The sequence below is a fragment of the Oncorhynchus kisutch genome, linkage group LG11 (assembly GCF_002021735.2).
Source record: "Oncorhynchus kisutch isolate 150728-3 linkage group LG11, Okis_V2, whole genome shotgun sequence".
NCBI lineage: Eukaryota > Metazoa > Chordata > Actinopteri > Salmoniformes > Salmonidae > Oncorhynchus > Oncorhynchus kisutch.
The window spans coordinates 9994412-10019804 of record NC_034184.2 but is presented as its reverse complement, the minus strand read 5'-3'; the positions used below and the strand labels follow the sequence as shown (position 1 = coordinate 10019804).

The 25393-nt window shown below is 44.1% G+C and overlaps 2 protein-coding genes across 2 annotated transcripts in view; both read right to left on the bottom strand.

Moving 5' to 3' along the window:
• The window catches only part of LOC109900068 (kinesin-like protein KIF19), a 79339-nt gene extending 66641 nt beyond the window's left edge, over positions 1-12698 (bottom strand). Inside the window, exons 1-2 of the mRNA XM_020495792.2 lie at positions 12206-12698; positions 2508-2588 (exon numbers count right to left, since the gene is read on the bottom strand). Of these exons, the coding sequence (XP_020351381.1) occupies positions 2508-2588; positions 12206-12244 (120 nt within the window). The 5' untranslated portion in view covers positions 12245-12698. The remainder of the gene's footprint in view (positions 1-2507; positions 2589-12205) is intronic.
• A 928-nt stretch (positions 12699-13626) lies between these two features.
• dnai2b (dynein, axonemal, intermediate chain 2b) lies at positions 13627-25334 on the bottom strand. The gene is made up of 13 exons (XM_020494225.2): positions 25052-25334; positions 24229-24419; positions 23725-23886; positions 22846-22967; positions 18809-18951; positions 18386-18499; positions 17667-17806; positions 17283-17405; positions 16885-17108; positions 16589-16724; positions 16251-16397; positions 15832-16050; positions 13627-14486 (listed from the first exon to the last, which is right to left on the bottom strand). Exons 2-13 carry the CDS (start codon positions 24409-24411, stop codon positions 14454-14456), a joined length of 1746 nt encoding a protein of 581 aa, XP_020349814.1. The 5' UTR covers positions 24412-24419; positions 25052-25334; the 3' UTR covers positions 13627-14453.
• Positions 25335-25393: the final 59 nt, after the last annotated feature.

The following is a 25393-nucleotide window of genomic DNA, read 5'->3' as shown; positions in this document are numbered from 1 at the left end:
CTGAAAGAGCTGCAAAACCTGGACCCGTACAAATCAGCTGGGCTTGACAATCTGGACCCTCTATTTCTGAAACTATCTGCCACCATTGTCGCAACCCCTATTAACAGCCTGTTCAACCTCTCTTTCATCTCGTCTGAGATCCCCAAGGATTGGAAAGCTGCCGCAGTCATCCCCCTCTTCAAAGGGGGAGACACCCTGGACCCAAACTGTTACAGACCTATATCCATCCTGCCCTGCCTATCTAAGGTCTTCGAAAGCCAAGTCAACAAACAGGTCACTGACCATCTCGAATCCCACCGTACCTTCTCCGCTGTGCAATCTGGTTTCCCGAGCCGGTCATGGGTGCACCTCAGCCACACTCAAGGTACTAAACGATATCATAACCGCCATCGATAAAAGACAGTACTGTGCAGCCGTCTTCATCGATCTTGCCAAGGCTTTCGACTCTGTCAATCACCATATTCTTATCGGCAGACTCAGTAGCCTCGGTTTTTCGGATGACTGCCTTGCCTGGTTCACCAATTACTTTGCAGACAGAGTTCAGTGTGTCAAATCGGAGGGCATGCTGTCCGGTCCTCTGGCAGTCTCTATGGGGGTGCCACAGGGTTCAATTCTCGGGCCGACTCTTTTCTCTGTTTATATCAATGATGTTGCTCTTGCTGCGGGCGATTCCCTGATCCACCTCTACGCAGACAACACCATTTTATATACTTTCGGCCCGTCTTTGGACACTGTGCTATCTAACCTCCAAACAAGCTTCAATGCCATACAACACTCCTTCCGTGGCCTCCAACTGCTCTTAAACGCTAGTAAAACCAAATGCATGCTTTTCAACCGGTCGCTGCCTGCACCTGCATGCCCGACTAGCATCACCACCCTGGATGGTTCCGACCTAGAATATGTGGACGTCTATAAGTACCTAGGTGTCTGGCTAGACTGCAAACTCTCCTTCCAGACTAATATTAAACATCTCCAATCGAAAATCAAATCAAGAGTCGGCTTTCTATTCCGCAACAAAGCCTCCTTCACTCACGCCGCCAAGCTTACCCTAGTAAAACTGACTATCCTACCGATCCTCGACTTCGGCGATGTCATCTACAAAATGGCTTCCAACACTCTACTCAGCAAACTGGATGCAGTCTATCACAGTGCCATCCGTTTTGTCACTAAAGCACCTTATACCACCCACCACTGCGACTTGTATGCTCTAGTCGGCTGGCCCTCGCTACATATTCGTCGCCAGACCCACTGGCTCCAGGTCATCTACAAGTCTATGCTAGGTAAAGCTCCACCTTATCTCAGCTCACTGGTCACGATGGCAACACCCATCCGTAGCACGCGCTCCAGCAGGTGTATCTCACTGATCATCCCTAAAGCCAACACCTCATTTGGCCGCCTTTCGTTCCAGTACTCTGCTGCCTGTGACTGGAACGAATTGCAAAAATCGCTGAAGTTGGAGACTTTTATCTCCCTCACCAACTTCAAACATCAGCTATCTGAGCAGCTAACCGATCGCTGCAGCTGTACATAGTCTATTGGTAAATAGCCCACCCTTTTCACCTACCTCATCCCCATACTGTTTTTATTTATTTACTTTTCTGCTCTTCTGCACACCAATATCTCTACCTGTACATGACCATCTGATCATTTATCACTCCAGTGTTAATCTGCAAAATTGTAATTATTTGCCTACCTCCTCATGCCTTTTGCACACATTGTATATAGACCCCCCCTTTGTTTTCTACTGTGTTATTGACTTGTTAATTGTTTACTCCATGTGTAACTCTTTGTTGTATGCTCACACTGCTATGCTTTATCTTGGCCAGGTCGCAGTTGCAAATGAGAACTTGTTCTCAACTAGCCTACCTGGTTAAATAAAGGTGAAATAAATAAAATAAATAAAAAATAAACACACGTCTCACATACAGACACAGACACACACCCTAGGGTGGCAGGGTAGCCTAGTGGTTAGAGCGTTGGATTAGTAACCGGAAGGTTGCAAGTTCAAATCCCCGAGCTGACAAGGTATAAATCTGTTGTTCTACCCCTGAACAGGCAGTTAACCCACTGTTAACTGGCTGTCATTGAAAATAAGAATTTGTTCTTAACTGACTTGCCTAGTTAAATAAAGGTAAAAATATATATATATATTTTTTTAAACAGTTATCCACAGCACTTGGTTTAGACCAGCCATACTGTGATAACTGAAAAGTGCATGCACCTGCAGATACATTATAAATGTGTGAGTGGATGTGAGAGAGGCCTGAAATGGAAACAGACGCGAGCACGCACATCACGCTGCTTGCTTAGCGAGTACCACTTTCTCCTGACTCAGTACCTCTGCCTCACAAACACACGTGACCGTCTTCATCATGCGTCTTAATCGATCGTGCCACCTCAAAAGCTAGCTAATGAGGCGACGTAAGCGGGACACTTCAGGCTAAGGAGTACGTTACAAACATCCTCATGTGCTACACACACACACACACACACACACAACCTCTCACCTGGTCATCCAATCGGTGGGCCACTATAGTGGCTGCCTCTTCCTGCTCAGAATCACTGAGGGGTCTGATCCTAAGAGCCACCTGGGAGCGAGAGACAGGTAGAACACCACAGGGTTAGAGCTTTCACAGAGAGGAACAGGGTTAGAGCTTTCACATAGAGAGGAACAGGGTTAGAGCTTTCACATAGAGAGGAACAGGGTTAGAGCTTTCACATAGAGAGGAACAGGGTTAGAACTTTCACATAGAGAGGAACAGGGTTAGAACTTTTAGAGAGAGAGGGACAGGGTTAGAACTTTCACATAGAGGAACAGGATTAGAGCTTTCACATAGAGAGGAACAGGGTTAGAGCTTTCACATAGAGAGGAACAGGGTTAGAGCTTTCACATAGAGAGGAACAGGGTTAGAGCTTTCACATAGAGAGGAACAGGGTTAGAACTTTTAGAGAGAGAGGGACAGGGTTAGAGCTTTCACATAGAGAGGAACAGGGTTAGAACTTTTAGAGAGAGAGGGACAGGGTTAGAACTTTCACATAGAGGAACAGGATTAGAGCTTTCACATAGAGAGGAACAGGGTTAGAGCTTTCACATAGAGAGGAACAGGGTTAGAACTTTTAGAGAGAGAGGGACAGGGTTAGAACTTTCAGAGAGAGAGGGACAGGGTTAGAACTTTTAGAGAGAGAGGGACAGGGTTAGAGCTTTCAGAGAAAAAGGGACAGGGTTAGAGCTTTTAGAGAGAAAGGGACAGGGTTAGAGCTTTTAGAGAGAAAGGGACAGGGTTAGAGCTTTCAGAGAGAGAGGGACAGGGTTAGAGCTTTTAGAGAGAGAGGGACAGGGTTAGAGCTTTTAGAGAGAGAGGGACAGGGTTAGAGCTTTTAGAGAGAGAGGGACAGGGTTAGAGCTTTCAGAGAGAAAGGGACAGGGTTAGAGCTTTCAGAGAGAAAGGGACAGGGTTAGAGCTTTTAGAGAGAGAAGGACAGGGTTAGAGCTTTCAGAGAGAAAGGGACAGGGTTAGAGCTTAGGGAGAGAGAGATGGACAGGGTTAGAACCTTCAGAGTAAATGGGCTGGGTCCTGGTCAAAAGTTGTGCACTTCATAGTTAATAGGGTGCCATTTGGGACGCACTACATTAACAGCATCAAAGAGATTGCTTATTCACACCACAGCAATGGCCTTGATGTCATTCACTAGTCCACAAGAGGAAAGGATAAAGTCAATTATCATTGTCATTTAAAATAAACTAATAATTCAGTTTAATCGTTTCAAAATGCTTTATAAAAGTACACCTTAGTCATGTGTTACAGTTACGCTGTATTTTTAACACAGTAACTTTAACTCTGTAAAGTCACTGTGACATGTGCCTCTCTCCATCTCTTGTCCAAGCTCTCTCTCTGTCAAAACACTGTTCACGGCAGTGAGCTCAATTATGGCCTGCACTGCAGGGAAGTGTTTCTGCAGAAGAAGAAATCCTGCTCTCTAGATTCAGTATAATTACTATCATAGCATGGAGGGACATTATGACACTCAGATGAGACAGACCAAGTTATAGACTGATACCCCATCCACACATGATCAACTACAGTGGGGCAAAAAAGTATTTAGTCAGCCACCAATTGTGCAAGTTCTCCCACTTAAAAAGATGAGAGAGGCCTGTAATTTTCATCATAGGTACACTTCAACTATGACAGACAAAATGTGAAGAAAAAAAATCCAGTAAATCACATTGTAGGATTTTTTATTCATTTATTAGCAAATTATGGTGGGTGCTGCTATGGTGACCAGTGAGTTGAGATAAGGCGGGGCTTTACCTATCAAATACTTGTGGATGACCTGAAGCCAGTGGGTTTGGCGACGAGTATGAAGCGAGGGCCAGCCAACGAGAGCATACAGGTCGCAGTGGTGGTAGTATATGGTGCTTTGGTGACAAAATGGATGGCATTGTGATAGACTGCATCCAATTGTTGAGTAGAGTGTTGAAGGCTATTTAGTAAATGACATCGCCGAAGTCGAGGATCGGTAGGATGGTCAGTTTTACGAGGGTATGTTTGGCAACATGAGTGAAGGATGCTTTGTTGCAAAATAGGAAGTTGATTCTAGATTTAAATTTAGGATTGGAGATGCTTAATGTGAGTATGGAAGGAGAGTTTACAGTTTAACCAGACACCTAGGTATTGTAGGTGTCCACATATTCTAAGTCAGGACCGTCCAGAGTAGTGATGCTGGACGGGTGGGCAGGTGCGAGCAGCGATCGGTTGAAGAGCATGCATTTAGTTTTACTTGCATTTAAGAGCAGTTGGAGGCCACGGAAGGAGAGTTGTATGGCATTGAAGCTCGTCTGGAGGTTAGTTAACACAGTGTCCAATGGGCCAGAAGTATACAGAATAGTGTTGTCTGCGTAGAAGTGGATCAGAGAATCACCAGCAACAAGAGCAACATCATTGATGTATACAGAGAAGAGAGTCGGCCCGAGAATTGAACCCTGTGGCACCCCCATAGAGACTGCCAGAGGTTCGGACAACAGGCCCTCCGATTTGACAGACAACTCTATAAGAGAAGTAGTTGGTGAACCAGGCGAGGCGGTACGGTGGGATTCGAAATGGACGGTAATCTGTTTGTTAGCTTGGCTTTCGAAGACCTTAAAAAGGCAGGGTAGGATAGATATAGGTCTGTAGCAGTTTGGGTCTAGAGTGTCACCGTCTAGAGTGTCACCGGGGATGACCGCGGCAGCTTTCCAATCTTTGGGAATCTCAGAAGATAGGAAAAATAGGTTGAACAGGCTGGTATTGCAACAATTCCGGCAGAAAACTTTAGAAAGAGAGGGTCCAGATTGTCTAGCCCGGCTGATTTGTAGGGGTCCAGATTTTGCAGCTCTTTCAGAACATCAGCTATCTGGATTTGGGTGAAGGAGAAATGGGGGAGGCTTGGGCGAGTTGCTGTGGGGAGTGCAGGGCTGTTGACCAGGGTAGGGGTAGCCAAGTAGAAAGCATGGCCAGCCGCAGAAAAATGCTTATTGAAATTCTCAATTATAGTGGATTTATCGGTGGTGACAGTGTTTCCTTGCCTCAGAGCAGTGGGTAGCTGGGAGGAGGTGCTTTTATTCTCCATGGACTTTACAGTGTCCCAGAACATTTTGAGTTTGTGCTACAGGATGCAAATTTCTGTTTGAAAAAGCTAGCCTTATCTTTCCTAACTGCCTGTGTATATTGGTTCCTAACTTCCCTGAAAAGTTGCATATCATGGGGGCTATTCGATGCTAATGCAGTATGCCACAGGGTGTTTTTGTGCTAGTCAAGAGCAGTCAGGTCTGGAGTGAACCAAGGGCTATATCTGTTCCTGGTTCAATTTTTTTTGAATGGGGCATGCTTATTTAAGATCGTGAGGAAGGCACTTTTAAAGAATAACCAGGCATCCTATACTGATGGGATGAGGTCAATATCCTTCCAGGATACCCAGGCCAGGTCTATTAGAAAGGCATGCTCGCTGAAGTGTTACAAGGGGTGTTTGACAGTGATGGTGGGGTGGTCGTTTGACCGCAGGTCCATTACAGATGCAGGTAATGAGGCAGTGATTATTGAGATCTTGGTTGAAGAGAGCAGAGGTGTATTTGGAGGGCAGGTTGGTTAGGATGATATCTATGAGGGTGCCCATGTTTACAGATTTGGGGTTGTACCTGGTAGGTTAATTTATCATTTGTGTGAGATTGAGGGCATCAAGCTTACAGGATGGCCGGGGTGTTATAGGGTTAATGAATCCAGTTGTTTACGTCGTCTGTTTTGGGAAAGTACCTGCATAAATGTGCACCCATAATTGCGCACATAATCGCTATATCACATTTGACATTGTCTGTAAGCTTGAGATTAGAGGTCGACCGATTAATCGGAATGGCCGATTAATTAGGGCCGATTTCAAGTTTTCATAACAATCGGAAATTGGTATTTTTGGGCGCCGATTTCATATTATTATTATTTTTAATACCTTTTATTTAACTAGGCAAGTCAGTTAAGAACACATCCTTATTTTCAATGATTGCCTAGGAACTGTGGGTTAACTGCATTGTTCAGGGGCAGAACGACAGATTTTCACCTTGTCAGTGTCACGCCTTGGTCGTAGTATTTTGTGTTTTCTTTAATTATTTGTTCAGGCCAGGGTGTGACATGGGTTTGTGTGTTGTGTTTCGTATTGGGGTTTGTAGTATTTGGGATCGCGGCTGATTAGGGGTGTTGTATAGGCTTGGCTGCCTGAGGCGGTTCTCAATCAGCAGTCAGGTGCTTCTCGTTGCCTCTGATTGGGAACCGTATTTAGGTAGCCTGAGTTCGCTTTGTCTTTCGTGGGTGATTGTTCCTGTCTCTGTGTTGTGTCACCAGATAGGCTGTATTAGGTTTCTCGTTCCTTTTGTTGTTTTTTGTATTTATTTAGTTATTTCATGTATCGTCACTTTTCCTTCATTAAAGATAGTGAGTAACCACCACGCTGCATTTCGGTCCGACTCTCTTTCAACAAACGAAGAACGCCGTTACAGAATCACCCACCACATACGGACTGAGCGGCGTGGTTACAGGCAGCGACTGCAGGAAAAGCGAAAGGAGGACGTTATGGACAGCAATGGCATGGAGTATACGACGTGGGAAGAAATCGACAGGTGGGCGGCCAACCCAGAGAGAGTGCAGGAGCCCGCATGGGATTCGCTAAAGCAGTGCGAAGAAGGCTATAGGCGAATGGAGTTGGAGAAACAGACACGGCGGCGCAGAGCGAAACCCGAGAGTCACCCCAAAAAATGTATTGGGGGGGGGCTCAGAGGGAGAGTGGCTGAGTCAGGAGATGGACCTGAGCCAACTCTCCTTGTTTATCGTGAGGAGCCAAGGAGGAGACCAGAACCAGAGCCGGTGTTAGAGGTGAGCGAAGATGAGACTGTGAAGGAGTTAATGGGGAAAGTGGAGTGGAGAGTAATGAGGGAGTTGCTAGCTTGGTGCTATAGATATCATATTCGTCCGACGGATCGTGTCGGGGATTTGATGGCACCTGAGTTAGCGCTCCATACTCGTCCTGAGGTGCGTGTTAGTCGGCTGGTGAAGTTGGTGCCAGCTTCACGCACCAGGCCTCCTGTGCACATCCCTAGCCTTGCACATCCTGTGCCACCTCCACACACCAGTCCTCCGGTAGCAGCTCCCCGCACCAGGCTTCCTGTGCGTGTCCTCACTCCAGTATCACCAGTGCCCGCACCACGCATCAGGCCTACAGTGCGCCTCGCCTCTCCTGCGCTGTCGGAGTCTCCCGCCTGTTCAGCACAGCCAGAGCCTTCCTTCCCTCCTGCGCTGTCGGAGTCTCCCGCCTGTTCAGCACAGCCAGAGCCTTCCTTCCCTCCTGCGCTGTCGGAGTCTCCCGCCTGTTTAGCGCAGCCAGAGCCTTCCTCCTCTCCTGCGCTGCCGGAGCCTCCTGCCTGTTTGAAGCAGCCTGAGCTGCCAGTCTGCAGGGTGCTGTCAGTCTGCAAGGAGCCGCCAGTCTGCAAGGAGCTGTCAGTCTGCAAGGAACAGCCAGTCTGCATGGAGCAGTCAGAGCTGTCAGTCTGCAAGGAGCTGCCAGTCTGCAAGGAGCTGCCAGTCTGCAGGGAGCTGTCAGTCTGCAAGGAGCTGTCAGCCTGCAAGGAGCTGCCAGTCTGCAAGGAGCTGCCAGTCTGCAAGGAGCTGTCAGTCTGCAAGGAGCTGTCAGCCTGCATGGAGCAGTCAGAGCTGTCAGCCTGCATGAAGCAGCCAGAGCTGCCAGTCTGCAAGGAGCTATCAGTCTGCAAGGAGCTGCCAGTCTGCAAGGAGCTGCCAGTCTGCAAGGAGCTGTCAGTCTGCAAGGAGCTGTCAGCCTGCATGGAGCTGTCAGCCTGCATGGAGCAGTCGGAGCTGTCAGTCTGCAAGGAGCTGCCAGTCTGCAAGGAGCTGCCAGTCTGCAAGGAGCTGCCAGTCTGCAAGGAGCTGCCAGTCTGCACGGAGCTGTCAGTCTGCAAGGAGCTGTCAGCCTGCATGGAGCGGTCAGAGCTGTCAGTCTGCAGGGAGCTGTCAGTCTGCAGGGAGCTGTCAGTCTGCAAGGAGCTGTCAGTCTGCAAGGAGCTGCCAGTCTGCAAGGAGCTGCCAGTCTGCAGGGTGCTGTCAGCCTGCATGGAGCAGTCAGAGCTGTCAGTCTGCATGAAGCAGCCAGAGCTGCCAGTCTGCAAGGAGCTGTCAGCCTGCATGGAGCAGTCAGAGCTGTCAGTCTGCATAGAGCAGCTAGATCCGCCAGTCAGCCATGATCTTCTAGATCTGCCAGTCAACCAGATTCTTCCAGATCAGCCTGTCAACCAGAATCTTCCAGATCTGCTAGTCAACCAGAATCTTCCAGATCTGCTAGTCAACCAGAATCTTCCAGATCTGCTAGTCAACCTGAATCTTCCAGATCCGCCAGCCAGCCAGGATCTACCGGAGCCTACTACCTACCTGAGCTTCATCTCAGTACTGTGCTTCCTCTCAGTACTGGGCTTCCCCTCAGTTCCGGGCTGCCCCTCAGTCCCGAGCTGCCCCTCAGTCCCGAGCTGCCCCTCAGTCCCGCGTTGCCCCTCAGTCCCGCGTTGCCCCTCAGTCCCGAGCTGCCCCTCAGTTCCGGGCTGCCCCGCAGTCCCGAGCTGTCCCTCAGTCCCGAGCTGCCCCTCAGTCCCGAGCTGTCCCTCAGTCCCGAGCTGTCCCTCAGTCCCGAGATGCCCCTCAGTCATGAGCTGCTCCTCAGTTCTGTGGGGTTCTGGGTGAGGACTATTAGGCCATGGTCGGCGACGAGGGTGGATTATCCCAGGACGCGAAGGGGAGGAACTATGACATTTATGGAGTGGGGTCCACGTCCCGAGCCGGAGCCGCCACCATGGACAGACGCCCACCCGGACCCCCCCTATGGTTTTGAGGTGCGTCCGGGAGTCCGCACCTTGGGGGGGGGGGGGGTTCTGTCACGCCTTGGTCTTAGTATTTTGTGTTTTCTTTAATTATTTGTTCAGGCCAGGGTGTGACATGGGTTTGTGTGTTGTGTTTCGTATTGGGGTTTGTAGTATTTGGGATCGCGGCTGATTAGGGCAATATTAACCAGGTGAAATTGTGTCATTGCGTTCATTGGACGCAGAGTCAGGGTATATGCAACAGTTTGGGCTGCCTGGCTCATTGAGAACTAATTTGCCAGAAGTTTACGTAATTATGACATACATTGAAGGTTGTGCAATGTAACAAGAATATTTAGACTTAGGGATGCCACCCGTTAGATAAAATACCGAATGGTCCTGTATTTCACTGAAATAATAAACGTTTTGTTTTCGAAATGATAGTTTCCGGATTCGGATTCGTATTTCTGTGTGTTATTATGTTATAATTAAGTCTGATTTGATAGAGCAGTCTGACTGAGCAGCAGCAGGCCTGTAATCATTCATTCAAACAGCAATTTGGTGCGTTTTGCCAGCAGCTCTTCACAAGCACAGCGCTGTTTATGACTTCAAGCCTATCAGCCTAATGGCTGGTGTCACCAATGTGAAATGGATAGCTAGTTAGCTGGGTGTGCGCTAATACCGTTTCAATCGTCACTCGCTTTTAGATTTGGAGTAGTTATTCCCCTTGCCCTGCAAGGGGTGCAATGGGTCACGTTGGTGGTGCGATGGGTAACGCTGCTTCGAGTGTGGCTGTTGTCGATGTGTTCTTGGTTCGAGCCCAGGTAGGAGCGAGGAGAGGGATGGAAGCTATACTGTTACACTGGCAATACTATAGTACCTATAAGAACATCCAATAGTCAAAGGTATATGAAATACAAATGGTATAGAGAGAAATAGTCCTATAAATACTATATTAACTACAACCTAAAACCTCTTAACTTGGAATATTGAAGTCTCATGTTAAAAGGAACCACCAACTTTCATATGTTCTCATGTTCTGAGCAAGGAACTTAAACGTTTGCTTTTTTACATGACACATATTTTACATGGCACATATTACTTTCTTCTCCAACACTTTGTTTTTGCATTATTTAAACCAAATTGATCATGTTTCATTATTTATTTGAGGCTAAATTGATTTTATTTATGTTTTATATTAAGTTAAAATAAGTGTTAATTCAGCATTGTTGTAATTGTCATTATTACAAATAAAAGAATTGTCCGGTTAATCGGTATCGGCTTTTTTGGTCCTCCAATAATCGGTATCAGCGTTGAAAAATCATAATCGGTCGACCTCTACTTGAGATCATTTGCACACAAAAAATCATACAATGATGGAAAGACCTGTGTGTTGTCCTTGTTAATGAAGACAGAAAGGAGCTCCAACTTCTTAATCATAGCCTCAAATTTATCCCGCATATTGAATATAGTTGCAGACAGTCCCTGTAATCCTAGATTCAGGTCATTCAGGAGAGAAAAAACATCACCCAGTCAGACAAGTGAAAATTATGGTCAGTAAAGAAAACTTTAAACTTGTCTCTCAATGCAAAAAAAATAACGTGTCAATACTTTGTCCCTTGATAACCAGCGCACTTCTTCTGTATGTTGTAACAGTGTTACATGGTCGCTGCCCATATCATTGCATAATGCAGAAAATAAAAGAGAGTTCAGGGGCCTTGGCAGCAAGAGTGTCTCGGTGGATGCTGCTGTGTACCCAAGTGGCTTCGGAGCAAATGCTTGCAAGCGCTTTACCACTCCACTGTCTCTCTGTCATGGCTCTTGCGCCATCAGTACAGTACAACACATCTTGACCACCAAAGTCCATTGGATGTCACAAAGCTGTCCAGTGCTTTAAAAATATCCTCTCATGTTGTCCTGGTTTCCAGTGGTTTTCAGAAGATGTCTTCCTTAATTGACCCCCCATCCCCCATAAACGTGACGGACATATACCATTCACTGGCTTGTATGTGAAGCAGTAATTGTTTCAAAACATCTCCTGCCATGTCACTTATGCGTCGAGAAACAGTGTTGTTTGATGAAGTCATTGTCTGTATGGTTGTTTTGGTATTTTCTCCCAGCATTGTCCCAGCCATATCCGAAAGAATTAAGCCCTCTACAATAGTGTGGGGCTTGCCTCTCTCAGCCACTCGGTAGCTCACCATATAAGAGTATTCTAGACCCTTCTTATTAATGATATCTGATGCTTTTATGCATGTCTTACTACATGAAAGTCTTCTTCATTCTCGCTCTAAAAAACTCCCGTGGCTTATTTTCAAACCGTCGTGTTTCGTTTCTAAATGTCTGCCCAAGAGTGAAGGTTTCTCGCGAGAGAGTAATGGTTAATGTGACGTTCATTATTTGACTAAGCTACCTGTATTTGACATTGTGTTGTTATTTCGCTGAACACTAGATGGTTTCATTTTATTTTTGCCAGTGAAAACGAGGCTACTCTGGCGAGAAAAAAAACCTCACCCAAATGTATAGGCCCGTTGGACAATATAAATGTACTGTTTGAAAATGTGAAGAACAAAAATATATATACAATTTTTTTTAAATTGTGAATTACATTTTTATTTGGCGTTCCCCCGGCATTGCGCGTACACCAGCAGTTTGGGAATATCTGGCCTACAGTAGTCTACACAATTATCTAGTCACACCTTCCACGTGGCATTCAATTAAAATGTCCCCATAAAGGTAGGCGATACTACACTACTGTTCTCGCAGCAATTGTACAGAAGTGTGACAAAGTGTAGGCAGGCTACGCTAGTTTATCGTACTTACTGTCAGTTGCTGGTCTTTTGATTCGCCTGTGTCATTCATGGCCACTGGTGGTTGGAGTATCCTCGATTGTTAGAAAATAGTGGCTAAACTGGACATCGGTCAGACATCCTGCTCAATACCTGCACGACCCCTCTCTACCCACCCGTATGGCTTGTCCAATGTCGACAACAACTAGCCTACAAACCTCTACCTTTCCTCAAAATAGTTCTAATTTACTTACGGTTAAATAGACACCTATCGCCAAAAGTGCACTCTTACAAAACAAGTCTGATATAACAGCGTAAAACGAGTAGCCACCATTCCATTTAATCTATTCTGTTTACAGAAATAATTAGTTTGTTCTTTCGCCCATGTCTTTGAAGACATACGAGGATGCGGACGGAGAATGGCAGGTGTCCACTGTTGACTTCCCTTTCCCTTCACTCTCCCCTTCGCTTCTTTTATCTGACGACTCGTGTGTTGTTTGTTCCTGGATACCCCTAGAGATCAGTAGGTAGTTTAAACAGACAGGCAGAGGTGCGTAAAGCACTAGAGTAAGCAGCTGTTTCTTCGATTTGCCGCGGCCCAAGGACGACATCTGGTGGATAAATCGATGGCGCATAGAATTGCACTAACATCTCTCCAAATTACGGTGACGCAATTGCTTGCACTCAATACTAAATAGAACATATAATTTAATATTTTAGTCTGGAAATGAAAGTCAAACATACGTTTATAGAGCTAAATGAAATGACAATTCTCATATTTGTTTTATGCGGAATTGTAACTGATTGAAATGCAGCTAGGCCTACCACACAACCTGATGAGCTGCAGTTCGCGGCCGGGCTCAATGTGGGCGGAGTCAAACCTCGGGGCCAGCCTACATGTGGGCGGTGTCAAACGTATTTAACCCGAACCCTTCCCGTCTCTTTCAAGGTCAAAAAAGTTAAGGTAAACTTCGAAGGTATCAACATCAACAAAAGCGAATGTTAATCGAACCTAACCTACATGAATAAAAATATAAACAATGGAAGAGAGACTGTCATTATGCATAATGTACTTTGTAATATTCATGTTATACCAGTGCAGTGGCATATTTTTATATGACCTACTACCACCAATGTTAGCATTGCGTTAATTTAGCACCCATTTGCACGTGAGCTATCTAATTGCTCACAATGAGGGAATCTTATTTGGACAAATTTGCCTACTTGAGCAGTAAGCCTAGGTTTACATGTACAGTTATGTAATCAATTTGATCATTGATTTTCTGTTTTTTCAATGTATGCCTTGTTTTTGTCTATGTGTCTGTGTTAATTGTTTCAATTGTGTTATGTTGTTTAGTAAAGTTGACATAGAAGTCTCCATTCTCATGAGGAAAGTAAATGGCATTATAAATCAGGATAGGTAGTAACTGTATATATATGCTCAATGAAATAATATTACAAAGTTATAACATTTATCAACACAATTTGAACAGTACATGACAAACATAAGAAGTCTGTTGTTCACTGCAAAAATATCAGTAGCTTGTCCTGAAGCAAAGTGTTACAACACATCTGCTGGTACCACTTTATATAATATTTCTAATGAAATACGTTTGTATTCAGTGTGACTGTCAAACCTCAGATGGGCAGCACAAAAAAAAATTGTCAGGGTAAAACATGGGCGGAGTCAAACGTTAGACTCCGCCCACATTGAGCCCAGCCCGAATTGCACACTGCAGTCAGGGGTACTTGGGTGAAACTGCATACCAACCAAAAGCATCACCATCCCAAATCTGGAATGGTAATGGTCTATCTATGGGTCCTTTCCCTCTATCCTCAACAAGGTCTTCAATGTCACACTGCACTCACTTTGAATGAGTCACTGTTATAATTAATGAGTCAGACTGTGCAGCCTGTACTGTGCTCTTGAAATTGCACACAAATAACTACAATCCAAGACTCTCTGACATTCATTGAGGCTTGGCATATGACTAATTTCATACAATGTGCCCCCCGTCTTCATGATTTCTACAAAGGAAACAAATGTCAAAATCCCAAGACACAGCAAAATACATTTCCTTTAATCAATGAAGAAAACCCTAATAATGATTTATAAATAACAATAATTAAACAGGACCTCAATCCTGTTAATGAGTTCTGCATGACTCACTGAGAAATTCTATTTCTCTGTTAATAAAAAATACCTTGCTGTTTTTATTCGATTGATTCAAGATTACATTTCAAACAGCATGTGGAACATGGTGTTGTTAAGGTGTTCTGTCTCAGACTTCTTTCTCTTCACACACGTCTTTCTCCTGAGAGGGGCGACACAATGATATTACAGCATCAGTTTGAGCACAGAATCTACTGTATGTATCTGTAAGTAATTGACAATTACATTAGAAGTATACATAGTTTTTTAAAGTCACGGAAAGGTAAAAAAAATACCAACAATCTATTTAAATCATTCCTATTTTCTTATTATAAAATATTTCCATCATTACTGGGGGAAAAAAAATTGCACTTGGATATTTACAGTCAGATTTACAGGTTGAGTTCTTTCTCTAGATGAGCTAACAGTAGCTTTTTATAGTCCCCAATCTTAATGGGGCACTGGACCAAAACAAGGGGCAATTTGTTACCCTTGGACAAAGAGGTGCAGCTACGTTTGACAGGTAACTATCAGTGGTGATGTTATACAGTCAGGAGGAGATCAGCAATGACTTCAGTCAAAAAATAAACATTTTGATTTTACTCAATTGTCAACTGTGTCATACGGCTATAGATTTGAAACAAAATCCGTACCTCCTCACCAGCCCCCTCTAAATGTATACACCCTTGACAACGTATATCAAACAGGAACTATAACTTGTCACTCTGACATGAGCCTCTCTCCAGCTATTGTCCTGAAGTTCTCAAACATCTTCACGGGAGGGAGTTCAATTATAGCCTGCACTGCAGGCAAGAAAACCTGCCCTCTAGATAAAGTTGAATTACTATCACAGCAGGGAGCGACATATTGACTAACCCATGTAGTTATACTTCATCCACACATGATCAACTATAAGATCATCAGAGCCGCCATGGCGCACAGAACATAGGCCACCTCATGTTAATGTATTGCCAGATGAATGCCATTACAGGCTGGTGATGTTTGTTATGCTACTGAAATAGCCAACTAATTCAGTCATAAGACATAAACTCAGCAAAAAAAAGAAATGTCCTCTCACTGTCAACTGCATTTATTTTCAGCAAACTTAACGTTTTCATAACTGTGACCTTAATTGCCTAACATGTGTAAGCTGTTAGTGTCTTAACGACTGTTCCACAGGTGCATGTTCATTAATTGTTTATGGTTCATTGAACAAGCATGGGAAACAGTGTTTAAACCCTTTACAATGAAGATCTGTAAAGTTTTTTTGACGATTTTTATGAATTATCTTTGAAAGACAGGGTCCTGAAAAAGGGACGTTTCTTTTTTTGCTGAGTTTATAACAGATTAATAAAAACCCACTGGGCACAAACTGGTTGAATCAACATCGCTTCACATTATTTCAACAACAAATCAATGGATGAAGTTGAATCAACGTGGAAAACTGATTGGATCAACCTGAAGGAAGTTCAGAATGTTATTTTTCTTTTCACTCAATCTCTTCTAACCTTTTTTTCTTGCTCCTTAGCTCTCTTCTTCAGCTCAGCTTCTACTATCTCATAGAACTCTGCCTCTGTACGTGTTGCTAGCTCCTCAACGCTCTCTTCTCCGTCTCCCTCCTTGGTGTCCTCATCCTTGCTCTGCTCCGAGCGGCTGCGCTCCTTCAGACGCATCTCACGGTGGCGCGCCTCCAAGATCTTCTCCCGTTTGGTCTCCCGCTCAAACATCTGACCAAAGACACACAGAGTCAATCCAATAGTATAGATAGGTGAGGAGAGAAAAGAGTAGAATAGAGCTGGGCAGGGGTAGTCTGTTCCCAGATCTGTTTGTGTTGTCTGGCCAACTCCTATGGTCAATGTCACACCACAATGATCTGGGACCAGGCTAGGGCAGAGATGGATGTTCTGAGGTAGAGGGTGTCTCTCACCGCAGTGGCTAGGGCCTTCTCGTTCCTCTGGAGGGTACACAGCCCTGGGGAGATTTCCAGCAGGGTGGCAGTGCCCAGCTGAGAGCCACAGGCCAGGAAGCGCCCATTATCCTGCACCCGCAGGCTGTACAGAGCCTCATCACACACCTAGAATACAATAGAACTTCATTGTCTATCCGATGACGGACATTTTCTTTGGTATGACCATACCAGAATTCTACCAACGATAACAACCCAACACAACAGAACAGGGTTTCCCAGGGTCATTTAGGCCTGGCAGGTGTTGAGTGATGGCTGGACAAAGTGTTTTCAGAATACAGGTGTTTCAAGGGACATACTTTTAGACTGAGGGTGGGGTCGTTCTGTTTGAAGAGGAAGTCCCAAACGTCTAGCGTCCCGTCCATTTTGACGGTGAAGAACACAGAGGGTCGTACTGGACTCCAGCAGCCATCTGACAGATAGGCCATATGGTATCTATGGCAACCAACAGGGGTCATTTTACAATAGGTCAATATTACAGGAGGCGAGTTGTATGCCAAATCACTGCTTATGTGTATTAGAACCTAAAGAGTGCTATGAATCGATCTGTGAAGTAGCTTTATCATCTGCTTTATGTTTCAGATGGACCCTTTACTTTGTCCACATGATGGACGACTCCTTGATGTCTTCGGACCAGATGCGAGCTGTCCAATCGGCTACGGTCAGGAAGTTCTTGGGGAAAAAAGGGTTCCTTTGCAGGGCGTAGATTGGGCCGTGATGACCGCTGTACGTACACACTATCTTCTCTGCCGGGGTCTTGGCCTTGCGGTTACAGGAGACCACCAGCCCTTGCTCTGTCCCTACCATAAACTTTGTGGGCTGAATAAGAAGAGAAAACATCATGTTCAATTGTAGGTCTTACTTTTGTACAAATAAATAATATACTGGATCTCCTACTCCAGGTGATACAAGAATATGTTAGGCTGATCCATACTCCTAATTCATCAACAGTGAAACAACAAAGGGATAGTCCAGTCTAGAGATCCTCCTCACCATAGTGGTCTCAAACTCCAGTGAGATTGCCCCCAAGGCATTGTCCAGGTTGCCCTTTTTGTTGGGGTCCAGTACCAGCCTCTCTGTGGGCTCACTCATCTTACGGATGTCCCACCACAGCACCTTATAGACAGAGAACAGGGGTCAACTCAGTCTACTTGCCTTCAATAGACGTATTATTACATAACTTCTGGGTACGGCCAAATGGTAGTTTAAGGTCAGAGAAAGTGTACCCATCCCAGACCAAGAGTATCAGACTTCACTGCCCATGAGCATTTTGTGCTTCTCTGACCTACTGTGCCTGCTGGGCTTGAGAAAGGTTAAGGTGACAAAGGCCTTTAATCAAATCAAATCATTATTGCTTAATTTGTAGGTCTGGCTCACCTGGCCGTCCGTAGATGCAGAGAAGGTATCGGTTCCTGTCTTTGACTGCAACCAGATGACTTTGTAGACAGGGTCTCTGTGGCTGTGCTCTATTGTGGACATTTCCACCGGCTGGCTCCCCTTGCGAGTGTCCCAATAAGCTGCTCAGATAAATACATTTTACTTAGTGTACATTCACAAACACACATGAAAGCGGGCGCGCACACACATACAAGAGTTGGTGGTCAATTCCATTTCATTTCAGGAAGTACACTGAAATCCCAATTCTCTTCAATTAGGAACATTTGGCATAGGAATTTGGTTTACTTTACGAATTGACTGGAATTTAAATGGAATTGAACCCAAATCTTACACAGGCACATATAACACACAACTTAATTTCTGAATTTCATATTGAGCTGTCAAAGCCTGAACAATATCCTGAGGCAATATACGTCAATGTGTAAATAAGGGAGCATCCACACAAACACATCCAGACCTGGACTTACATAACTCAAAGCATTATGACATTTCCAATAGAAAAAAAATGAATATTAACTTTAAACAGTACGATCCTGGGGTAAATGGGACAAACAGAAAAGAAAAAGGATGAAAGACAGTCAGAGTAAGATGACGGCCTGACCATACCCCCAATGTTCTGTACAGCTACCGAGCTGACAGGAACCATGACACTCTCTGGAGAATAAAAGGAGAGAACATTGTGCTGTTGAAGGACGCACCGATCTGGCCATTGTAGCTGCCACCGACCAGGATGTGAGAGTCTTTGGGGTTGTACTCCAGACAGACCAGTAGAGAGACCGGTTTCAGGGTCATCTCTGGCTTATTGGGACTCTCTGAAGAGGCAACAGACGGGATTCAATTGATTACTAGACATCGTAGTCTACATTGATTTTCTGAACAACCAATTAGGGCGGAAAATGTGTTAGTCTCACTGTGACAGCTATTGCAATGATAGTCACTCTGTTAGAAAGAAAAATATCAAATGAAATATATAGATTTACGCAGAAAAGTGTTCCTTTTTCTTCATTCTCCCTGATAGGTCACCAGTTGAAGTATCCTGGGGTAAGGAATGTTTTTGGGATAAATTAAAAACAGATGTTGAGTCTAATAGCTAAAATAAAAATAGGAAGTATTACACCTACCAATGTCCCATATATATGAGTCATAGCTCATGTCTGGAGAGATGTTCTGGAACCCTAGTGAAGAGTAGGCCACAGCCAGTTTACAGCTGCCATCGGGATGCCAGGACAGGCAGGTGGCAGTGCGCTTTATCTCGTTCGGGTCTCTGGAAGATCAAAACACAACAGCGATGTAAAACCACTTAAAGTAGTGGGAACCCCATTTTTTCAGCCAGAATTTCTGGGGACCCCATTTCTTTCATAAGAATTTCTAGCGACCCCACCCCAAATCTAATGAGACAACCTTAAAATCTGTACATTTCTATTTTTACATTAACAAATAACTTTCAATTCAGTATATTTTCAAAATGAAAAGAAAACAAATACATTTAACTAAAAACACATGTACAGTGCATTCAGAAAGTATTCAGGCCCCTTGACTTTTTCCACATTGTTACATTACAGCCTTATTCTAAACTGGATTATATCATTAATCTACACAAAATACCCCATAATGATGAAGAAATAACAGATTTTTACAAATCTTTCCAAATTCATGTCAAATAAAAAACGGTAAATATCACATTTACGTAAGTATTCAGGCCCTGTACCTTGTTGAAGCACCTTTTGCAGCGATTACAGCCTCAAGTCTTCTTGGGTATGACGCTACAAGCTTGGCACATCTGTATTTGGGGAGTTTCTCCCATTCTTCTCTGCAGATCCTCTCAAGCTCTGTCAGATCGGATGGGGAGTGTCGCTGCACAGCTATTTCCAGGTCTCTTCAGTGATGTTCGATGTGGTTCAAGTCCGGGCTCTGGCTGGGCCACTCAAGCACATTCATAGACTTGTCCGGAAGCCACTCCTGCTTTGTGTGCTTAAGGTCATTGTCCTGTTGGAAGGTGAACCTTAGTCCCAGTCTGAGGTGCTGAGTGCTCTGGAGCAGGTTTTCATCAAGGATCTCTCTGTACTTTGCTCTGTTCATCTTGCCCTCAATCCTTACTAGTCTCCCAGTTCCTGCCGCTGAAAAACATCCCCACAGCAAGATGCGGCCACCACCATGCTTCACCGTAGGGAAGGTGCCAGGTTTCCTAAAGACGTCACGTCTTTAGGAAACCTGGAACCTTCCCTACGGTGAAGCATTCAGTCCAGAGTTCAATCTTGGCATTCAGTCCAGAGTTCAATCTTGGTTTCATCAGACCAGAGAATCTTCTTTCTCATGGACTGAGATTCATTTAGGTGCCAAAACGCGCTGTCATGTGCCTTTTACTGAAGAGTGGCTTCTGCCTGGCAACTCTACCATAAAGGCCTGATTGGTGGAGTGGTGCTATAGAGACAGTTATCCTCTGGAAGGTTCTCCAATCTCCACAGAGGAACTCTGGAGCTGGAGCTCTGTCAGAGTGACAATCAGGTTCTTGGTCACATCCCTGACCAAGGCCCTTCTCCCCCGATTGCTCAGTTTGGCCAGGCAGCCAGCTCTAGGAAGAGTTGGTGGTTCCAAACTTCTTCCATTTAAGAATGATGGAGGCCACTGTGTTCTTGGGGATCTTCAATGCTGCAGACATTTGTTGGGACAGTTCCCCAGATCTGTGCCTTGACACAATCCTGTCTTGGAGCTCTACGGACAATTCCTTCAACCTCATGGCTTGGTTTTTGCTCTGACGTGCTCTGTCAACTGTGGGACCTTATATAGACAGGTGTGTGACTTTCCAAATCATATCCAATCAATTGAATTTACCACAGGTGGACTCCAATCAAGTTGTAAAAGATCTCAAGGATGATAAATGGAAACAGGATGCACCTGAGCTCAATTTCGAGTCTCATAGCAAAGGGTCTGAATACTTATGTAAATAAGGTATTGTTTTTTATTTTTAATACATTTGCAAACATTTCTAAAAGCCCCTTTATCCTTTGTCATGGGGTACTGTGTGTAGATTGAGGGGGAAAACAATGTATTCCATTTTAGAATAAGACTAACGTGACAAATTGTGGAAAAGGTCTGAATACTTTCCGAATGCACTGTATTAGAGGACGACCGATTATGATTTTTCAATGCCGATACCAATACCGATTATTGGAGGACCAAAAAAAAGCAGATATTTATAATAATATATATTATTATTATTTTTTGTAATAATGACAATTACAACACTACTGAATGAACACTTATTATAAATTTAGCCTCAAATAAATAATGAAACATGTTCAATTTGGTTTAAATAATGCAAAAACAAAGTGTTGGAGAAGAAAGTAAAAGTGCAATATGTGCCATGTAAGAAAGCTAACGTTTAAATTCCTTGCTCAGAACATGAGAACATATGAAAGATGGTGGTTCCTTTTAACATGAGTCTTCAATATTTCCAGGTAAGAAGTTTTAGGTTGTAGTTATTATAGGACTATTTCTCTCTATACGATTTTTATTTCATATACCTTTGACTATTGAATGTTCTTATAGGCACTTTAGTATTGTCAGTGTAACAGTATAGCTTCCGTCCCTCTCCTCGCTCCTACCTGGGCTCGAACCAGGAACACATCGACAACAGCCACCCTCGAAACAGCGTTACCCATGCAGAGCAAGGGGAACAACTACTCCAAGTCTCAGAGCAAGTGACGTTTGAAACGCTATTAGCGCGCACCCCGCTAACTAGCTAGCCATTTCACACACATTTTACATCAGCCTAATATCGGGAGTTGACAGGCTTGAAGTCATAAACAGCACAATGCTTGAAGCATTGCGAAGAGCTCCTGGCAAACGCATGAAAGTGCTGTTTGAATGAATGCTTACGGGCCTGCTGGTGCCTACCATCACTCAGTCAGACTGCTCTATCGAATCATAGACTTAATTATAACATAATAACACACAGAAATACGAGCCTTTGGTCATTAAAAATGGTCAAATACGGAAACTATCATTTAGAAAACAAAACGTTTATTCTTTCAGTGAAATACGGAACCGTTCCGTATTTTATCTAACGGATGGCATCCCTACGTCTAAATATTGCTGTAACATTGTACAACATTCAATGTTATGTCATAATTATGTACAATTCTGGCAAATTAATTACGGCCTTTGTTAGGAATAAATGGACTTCACACAGTTCACAACGAGCCAGGCAGCCCAAACTGCTGCATATACCCTGACTGCTCGCAAGAGAAGTGACAATTTCCCTAGTTATAAGAAATTCATGATAGCAGGCAATATTAACTAAATATGCAGGTTTAAAAATATATACTTGTGTATTGATTTTGAAGAAAGGCATTGATGTTTATGGTTAGGTACATTGGTGCAACGACTGTGCTTTTTTCGCAAATGCGCTCTTTAAATCATCACCTGTTTGTCGAAGTAGGCTGTGATTCAATGAGAAATTAACAAGCACCGCATCGATTATATGCAACGCAGGACACACTAGATAAACTAGTAATATCATCAACCATGTGTAGTTAACTAGTGATTATGTTAAGACTGATTGTTTTTTATAAGATAAGTTTAATGCTAGCTAGCAACTTACCTTGGCTTCTTGCTGCCCTCGCGTAACAGGTAGTCAGCCTGCCACGCAGTCTCCTCGTGGAGTGCAATGTAAGGCAGGTGGTTCGAGCATTGGACTAGTAACCGGAAGGTTGCAAAAATGAATCACCGAGCTGACAAGGTAAAAATCTGTCATTCTGCCCCTGAACAAGGCAGTTAACCCACTGTTCCTACGCCGCCATTGAAAATCAGAATGTGTTCTTAACTGACTTGACTAGTTAAATAAAGGTGTAAAATAAAATTGGGCCAAATCGGTGTCCACAAATACCGATTGTTATGAAAACTTGAAATCGGCCGTAATTAAATCGGCCGACCTCTACACTGTATATATATTATATTTCTCAAAAACGTTATATTGTCCCATACAATAATTGTTTTTGTTCCACTAACTTAAGAGAGACACCAGACACTGGTAATATAGCCTTAAATAACAATATCATAATTAATGGATTCTATGAGGGCAATAACTGCAACCATTGTTGTTGTTATGCAAGTCTAACACTGTTGAACGATAGGTTAATAGAAGTCAGGGAGGCACCTGAAAACATTGATGGTTTTGGCTGAGGGCTGCTCCTCGGACTCCTCCACCACCTCCTCCTCTTCAAAGTACTCCTGGTAGATGTTGATGGCATTGTTTTGTTTGATGCAATGCTCCATATTCTGTGTTAGAATGGGAGGAACAGAGGAGGGCTCTGATAAGAGATGGAAAGGAGCACTTGTTATTCTCTCCACCTCTCCCTTTCAGAACTGGTTATTCTCTCCATCTATTAAACTACTGTAGCAGCTAATGTATTTGGGACAATGTAGATTTAGGGCCAGTTATAACACCATTACTCTGCAGAAATGTAGATTTGGGACCAGTTAACACCCCTAGTCTGGAGCAATGTAGATTTAAGACCAGTTAACACCCCTAGTCTGGAGCAATGTAGATTTAAGACCAGTTAACACCCCTAGTCTGGAGCAATGTACAGTAGATTTAGGGCCAGTTAACACTCCTAGTCTGGAGCAATGTAGGTTTAGGGTCAGTTAACACCCCTAGTCTGGAGCAATGTAGATTTAGGACCAGTTAACACCCCTAGTCTGGAGCAATGTACAGTAGATTTAGGGCCAGTTAACACCCCTAGTCTGGAGCAATGTACAGTAGGTTTAGGACCAGTTAACACCTCTAGTCTGGAGCAATGTACAGTAGATTTAGGACCAGTTAACACCCCTAGTCTGGAGCAATGTACAGTAGATTTAGGACCAGTTAACACCTCTAGTCTGGAGCAATGTACAGTAGATTTAGGACCAGTTAACACCACTAGTCTGGGACAATGTAGATTTACGGCCAGTTAACACCCCTAGTCTGGAGCAATGTAGATTTACGGCCAGTTAACACCCCTAGTCTGGGACAATGTAGATTTAGGGACACACTCACACTTCCCAGCTGCATGATGGTGCTGAAATAATGCTCATCTTTCTCCACTTTCTTCCTGAAGCGGATGGTCTGCTCCATCTCCTGAGGGTTGACGTCCTTGGGCCAGCCTCCCTCCACATGGTTTATCCCCCTGGTGTCTGACTCAAAGCGCTCAGTGTTCACCTACAAAGGGCCAGGCAGGACAGGCAGGATTCAGCACACACGGCTGTAGTGGCCTGGTTACAGACAGTCTGAATAAATAGTGTTGGAGTGAAATGTACATAGGCTGCCAGATGCTGCTTATTATCTCATAATGATGCAGAAGCTGTTTTTATCTAACACAAACTTTGCTGATATCATGACACTCAACATACCCAATTAAAATTGGTGTGTGTTGCTCAAGTCTTGTGAAATGTTTAGGTTGTGTAATAAATGATAATACACGTACCAGGGAATGATCAAATCTATTTACTTGTCGTACATTTTTATGTTACAGGTGACAGGGTGTTAGTCTACAATGTTCACCTCATGCTCGGACATCTCTTGTGTGCACTGTATGGGAATATCGCAAGGGTCTCTCTCAATGAAGTTGGATGCCAGAGAAGGATCAGGGAGGATGTCCACATGCAACTCAGCAGGCCGATCAGAGAAATTACACTGTCGCCCAAACTCATTGCGCTTCTTGGTGTACACATGAACTATCTCCATTGTGAGTGCTATCGGGACATAGATTGGAGAGAGGGGATAGATTCAGGTTAGGCTATGGGCCTACTTGTTTATCTACCAACACAAGTCAAGGATTAGTTCACCTGACGATGGAATTAACACAAACAATAGAAAAAGGTGCAGTGACTGGATGAATATTACACCGTACAGGGTTACAGTAACTGCTCTTGATGAAAATAATTAACCCTATTCAAAAGGGGAGGGGAGGTTACCTGCAAGGTGGCAATGTCAACCAACTGGTGAATGACGAGCTTCCAATCAACATATGTGTGTCAGTTTGCTAGCTTTGTCTCAGTTAACTTTACAATGTAACCAACTTATGATGGTTAGCCTAAGTAGCCACATTTACAAGAGATATCTATTTGGGGGGAGTTCAAAGTGTGCTAACATTGTCGTTAGCTGACTAACATTACTAGTAGCTAGCTAACGTTTGCCAGCCGGACGATGCATGGGTAGCTAACGTTAGCTAGATAACGTTAACGGTTAATCAAGCATCACTTGAGCCAGAGTATCATGTAACGTTAGCTATCTAGCTACATTATCTAACATGGCATTCTTATTGTTTTGAATGTTCGAATCAAACGACTGTCTATAAACCGAAATCATAATGAAACATTCTTACCTTTCCTCTTGAGGATATAAGATAATGAAATGAAGCGTCAAAACTCCCTGCCGTATCCTCAAATGTTTGGATTTCCCCCACTCTCAACGCAACACAAAAGTAGCAGCATACCGTATCCTAGCAACACATATCACACTGGGCAGGGTATGACCGCCCACACTGGGAGAGTCAGTGGACCAAAGGCTGCTCTGCACAGGAGCTCGGCGTAACCAATAGTCATTGGTGTAACCATACAATTACATTTCATTGAAGCCCACACCTGTGTGGCTAACCAAGTCGTCATAGCATTTACCCAAGGCTTGTGGTCTTTCACATCCACTTAATAATGCAAACTTAGGGTTG

Coding starts and splice junctions, on each gene's coding strand:
- dnai2b (XM_020494225.2), bottom strand. CDS start 24,411: ATGGAGATAGTTCATGTGTACACCAAGAAGCGCAATGAGTTTGGGCGA. Junction 23,887..24,228: donor AAGAGATGTCCGAGCATGAG/GTGAACATTGTA, acceptor GGCCCTTTGTAG/GTGAACACTGAGCGCTTTGA. Junction 17,406..17,666: donor CTGCATCTACGGACGGCCAG/GTGAGCCAGACC, acceptor TCTGTCTATAAG/GTGCTGTGGTGGGACATCCG.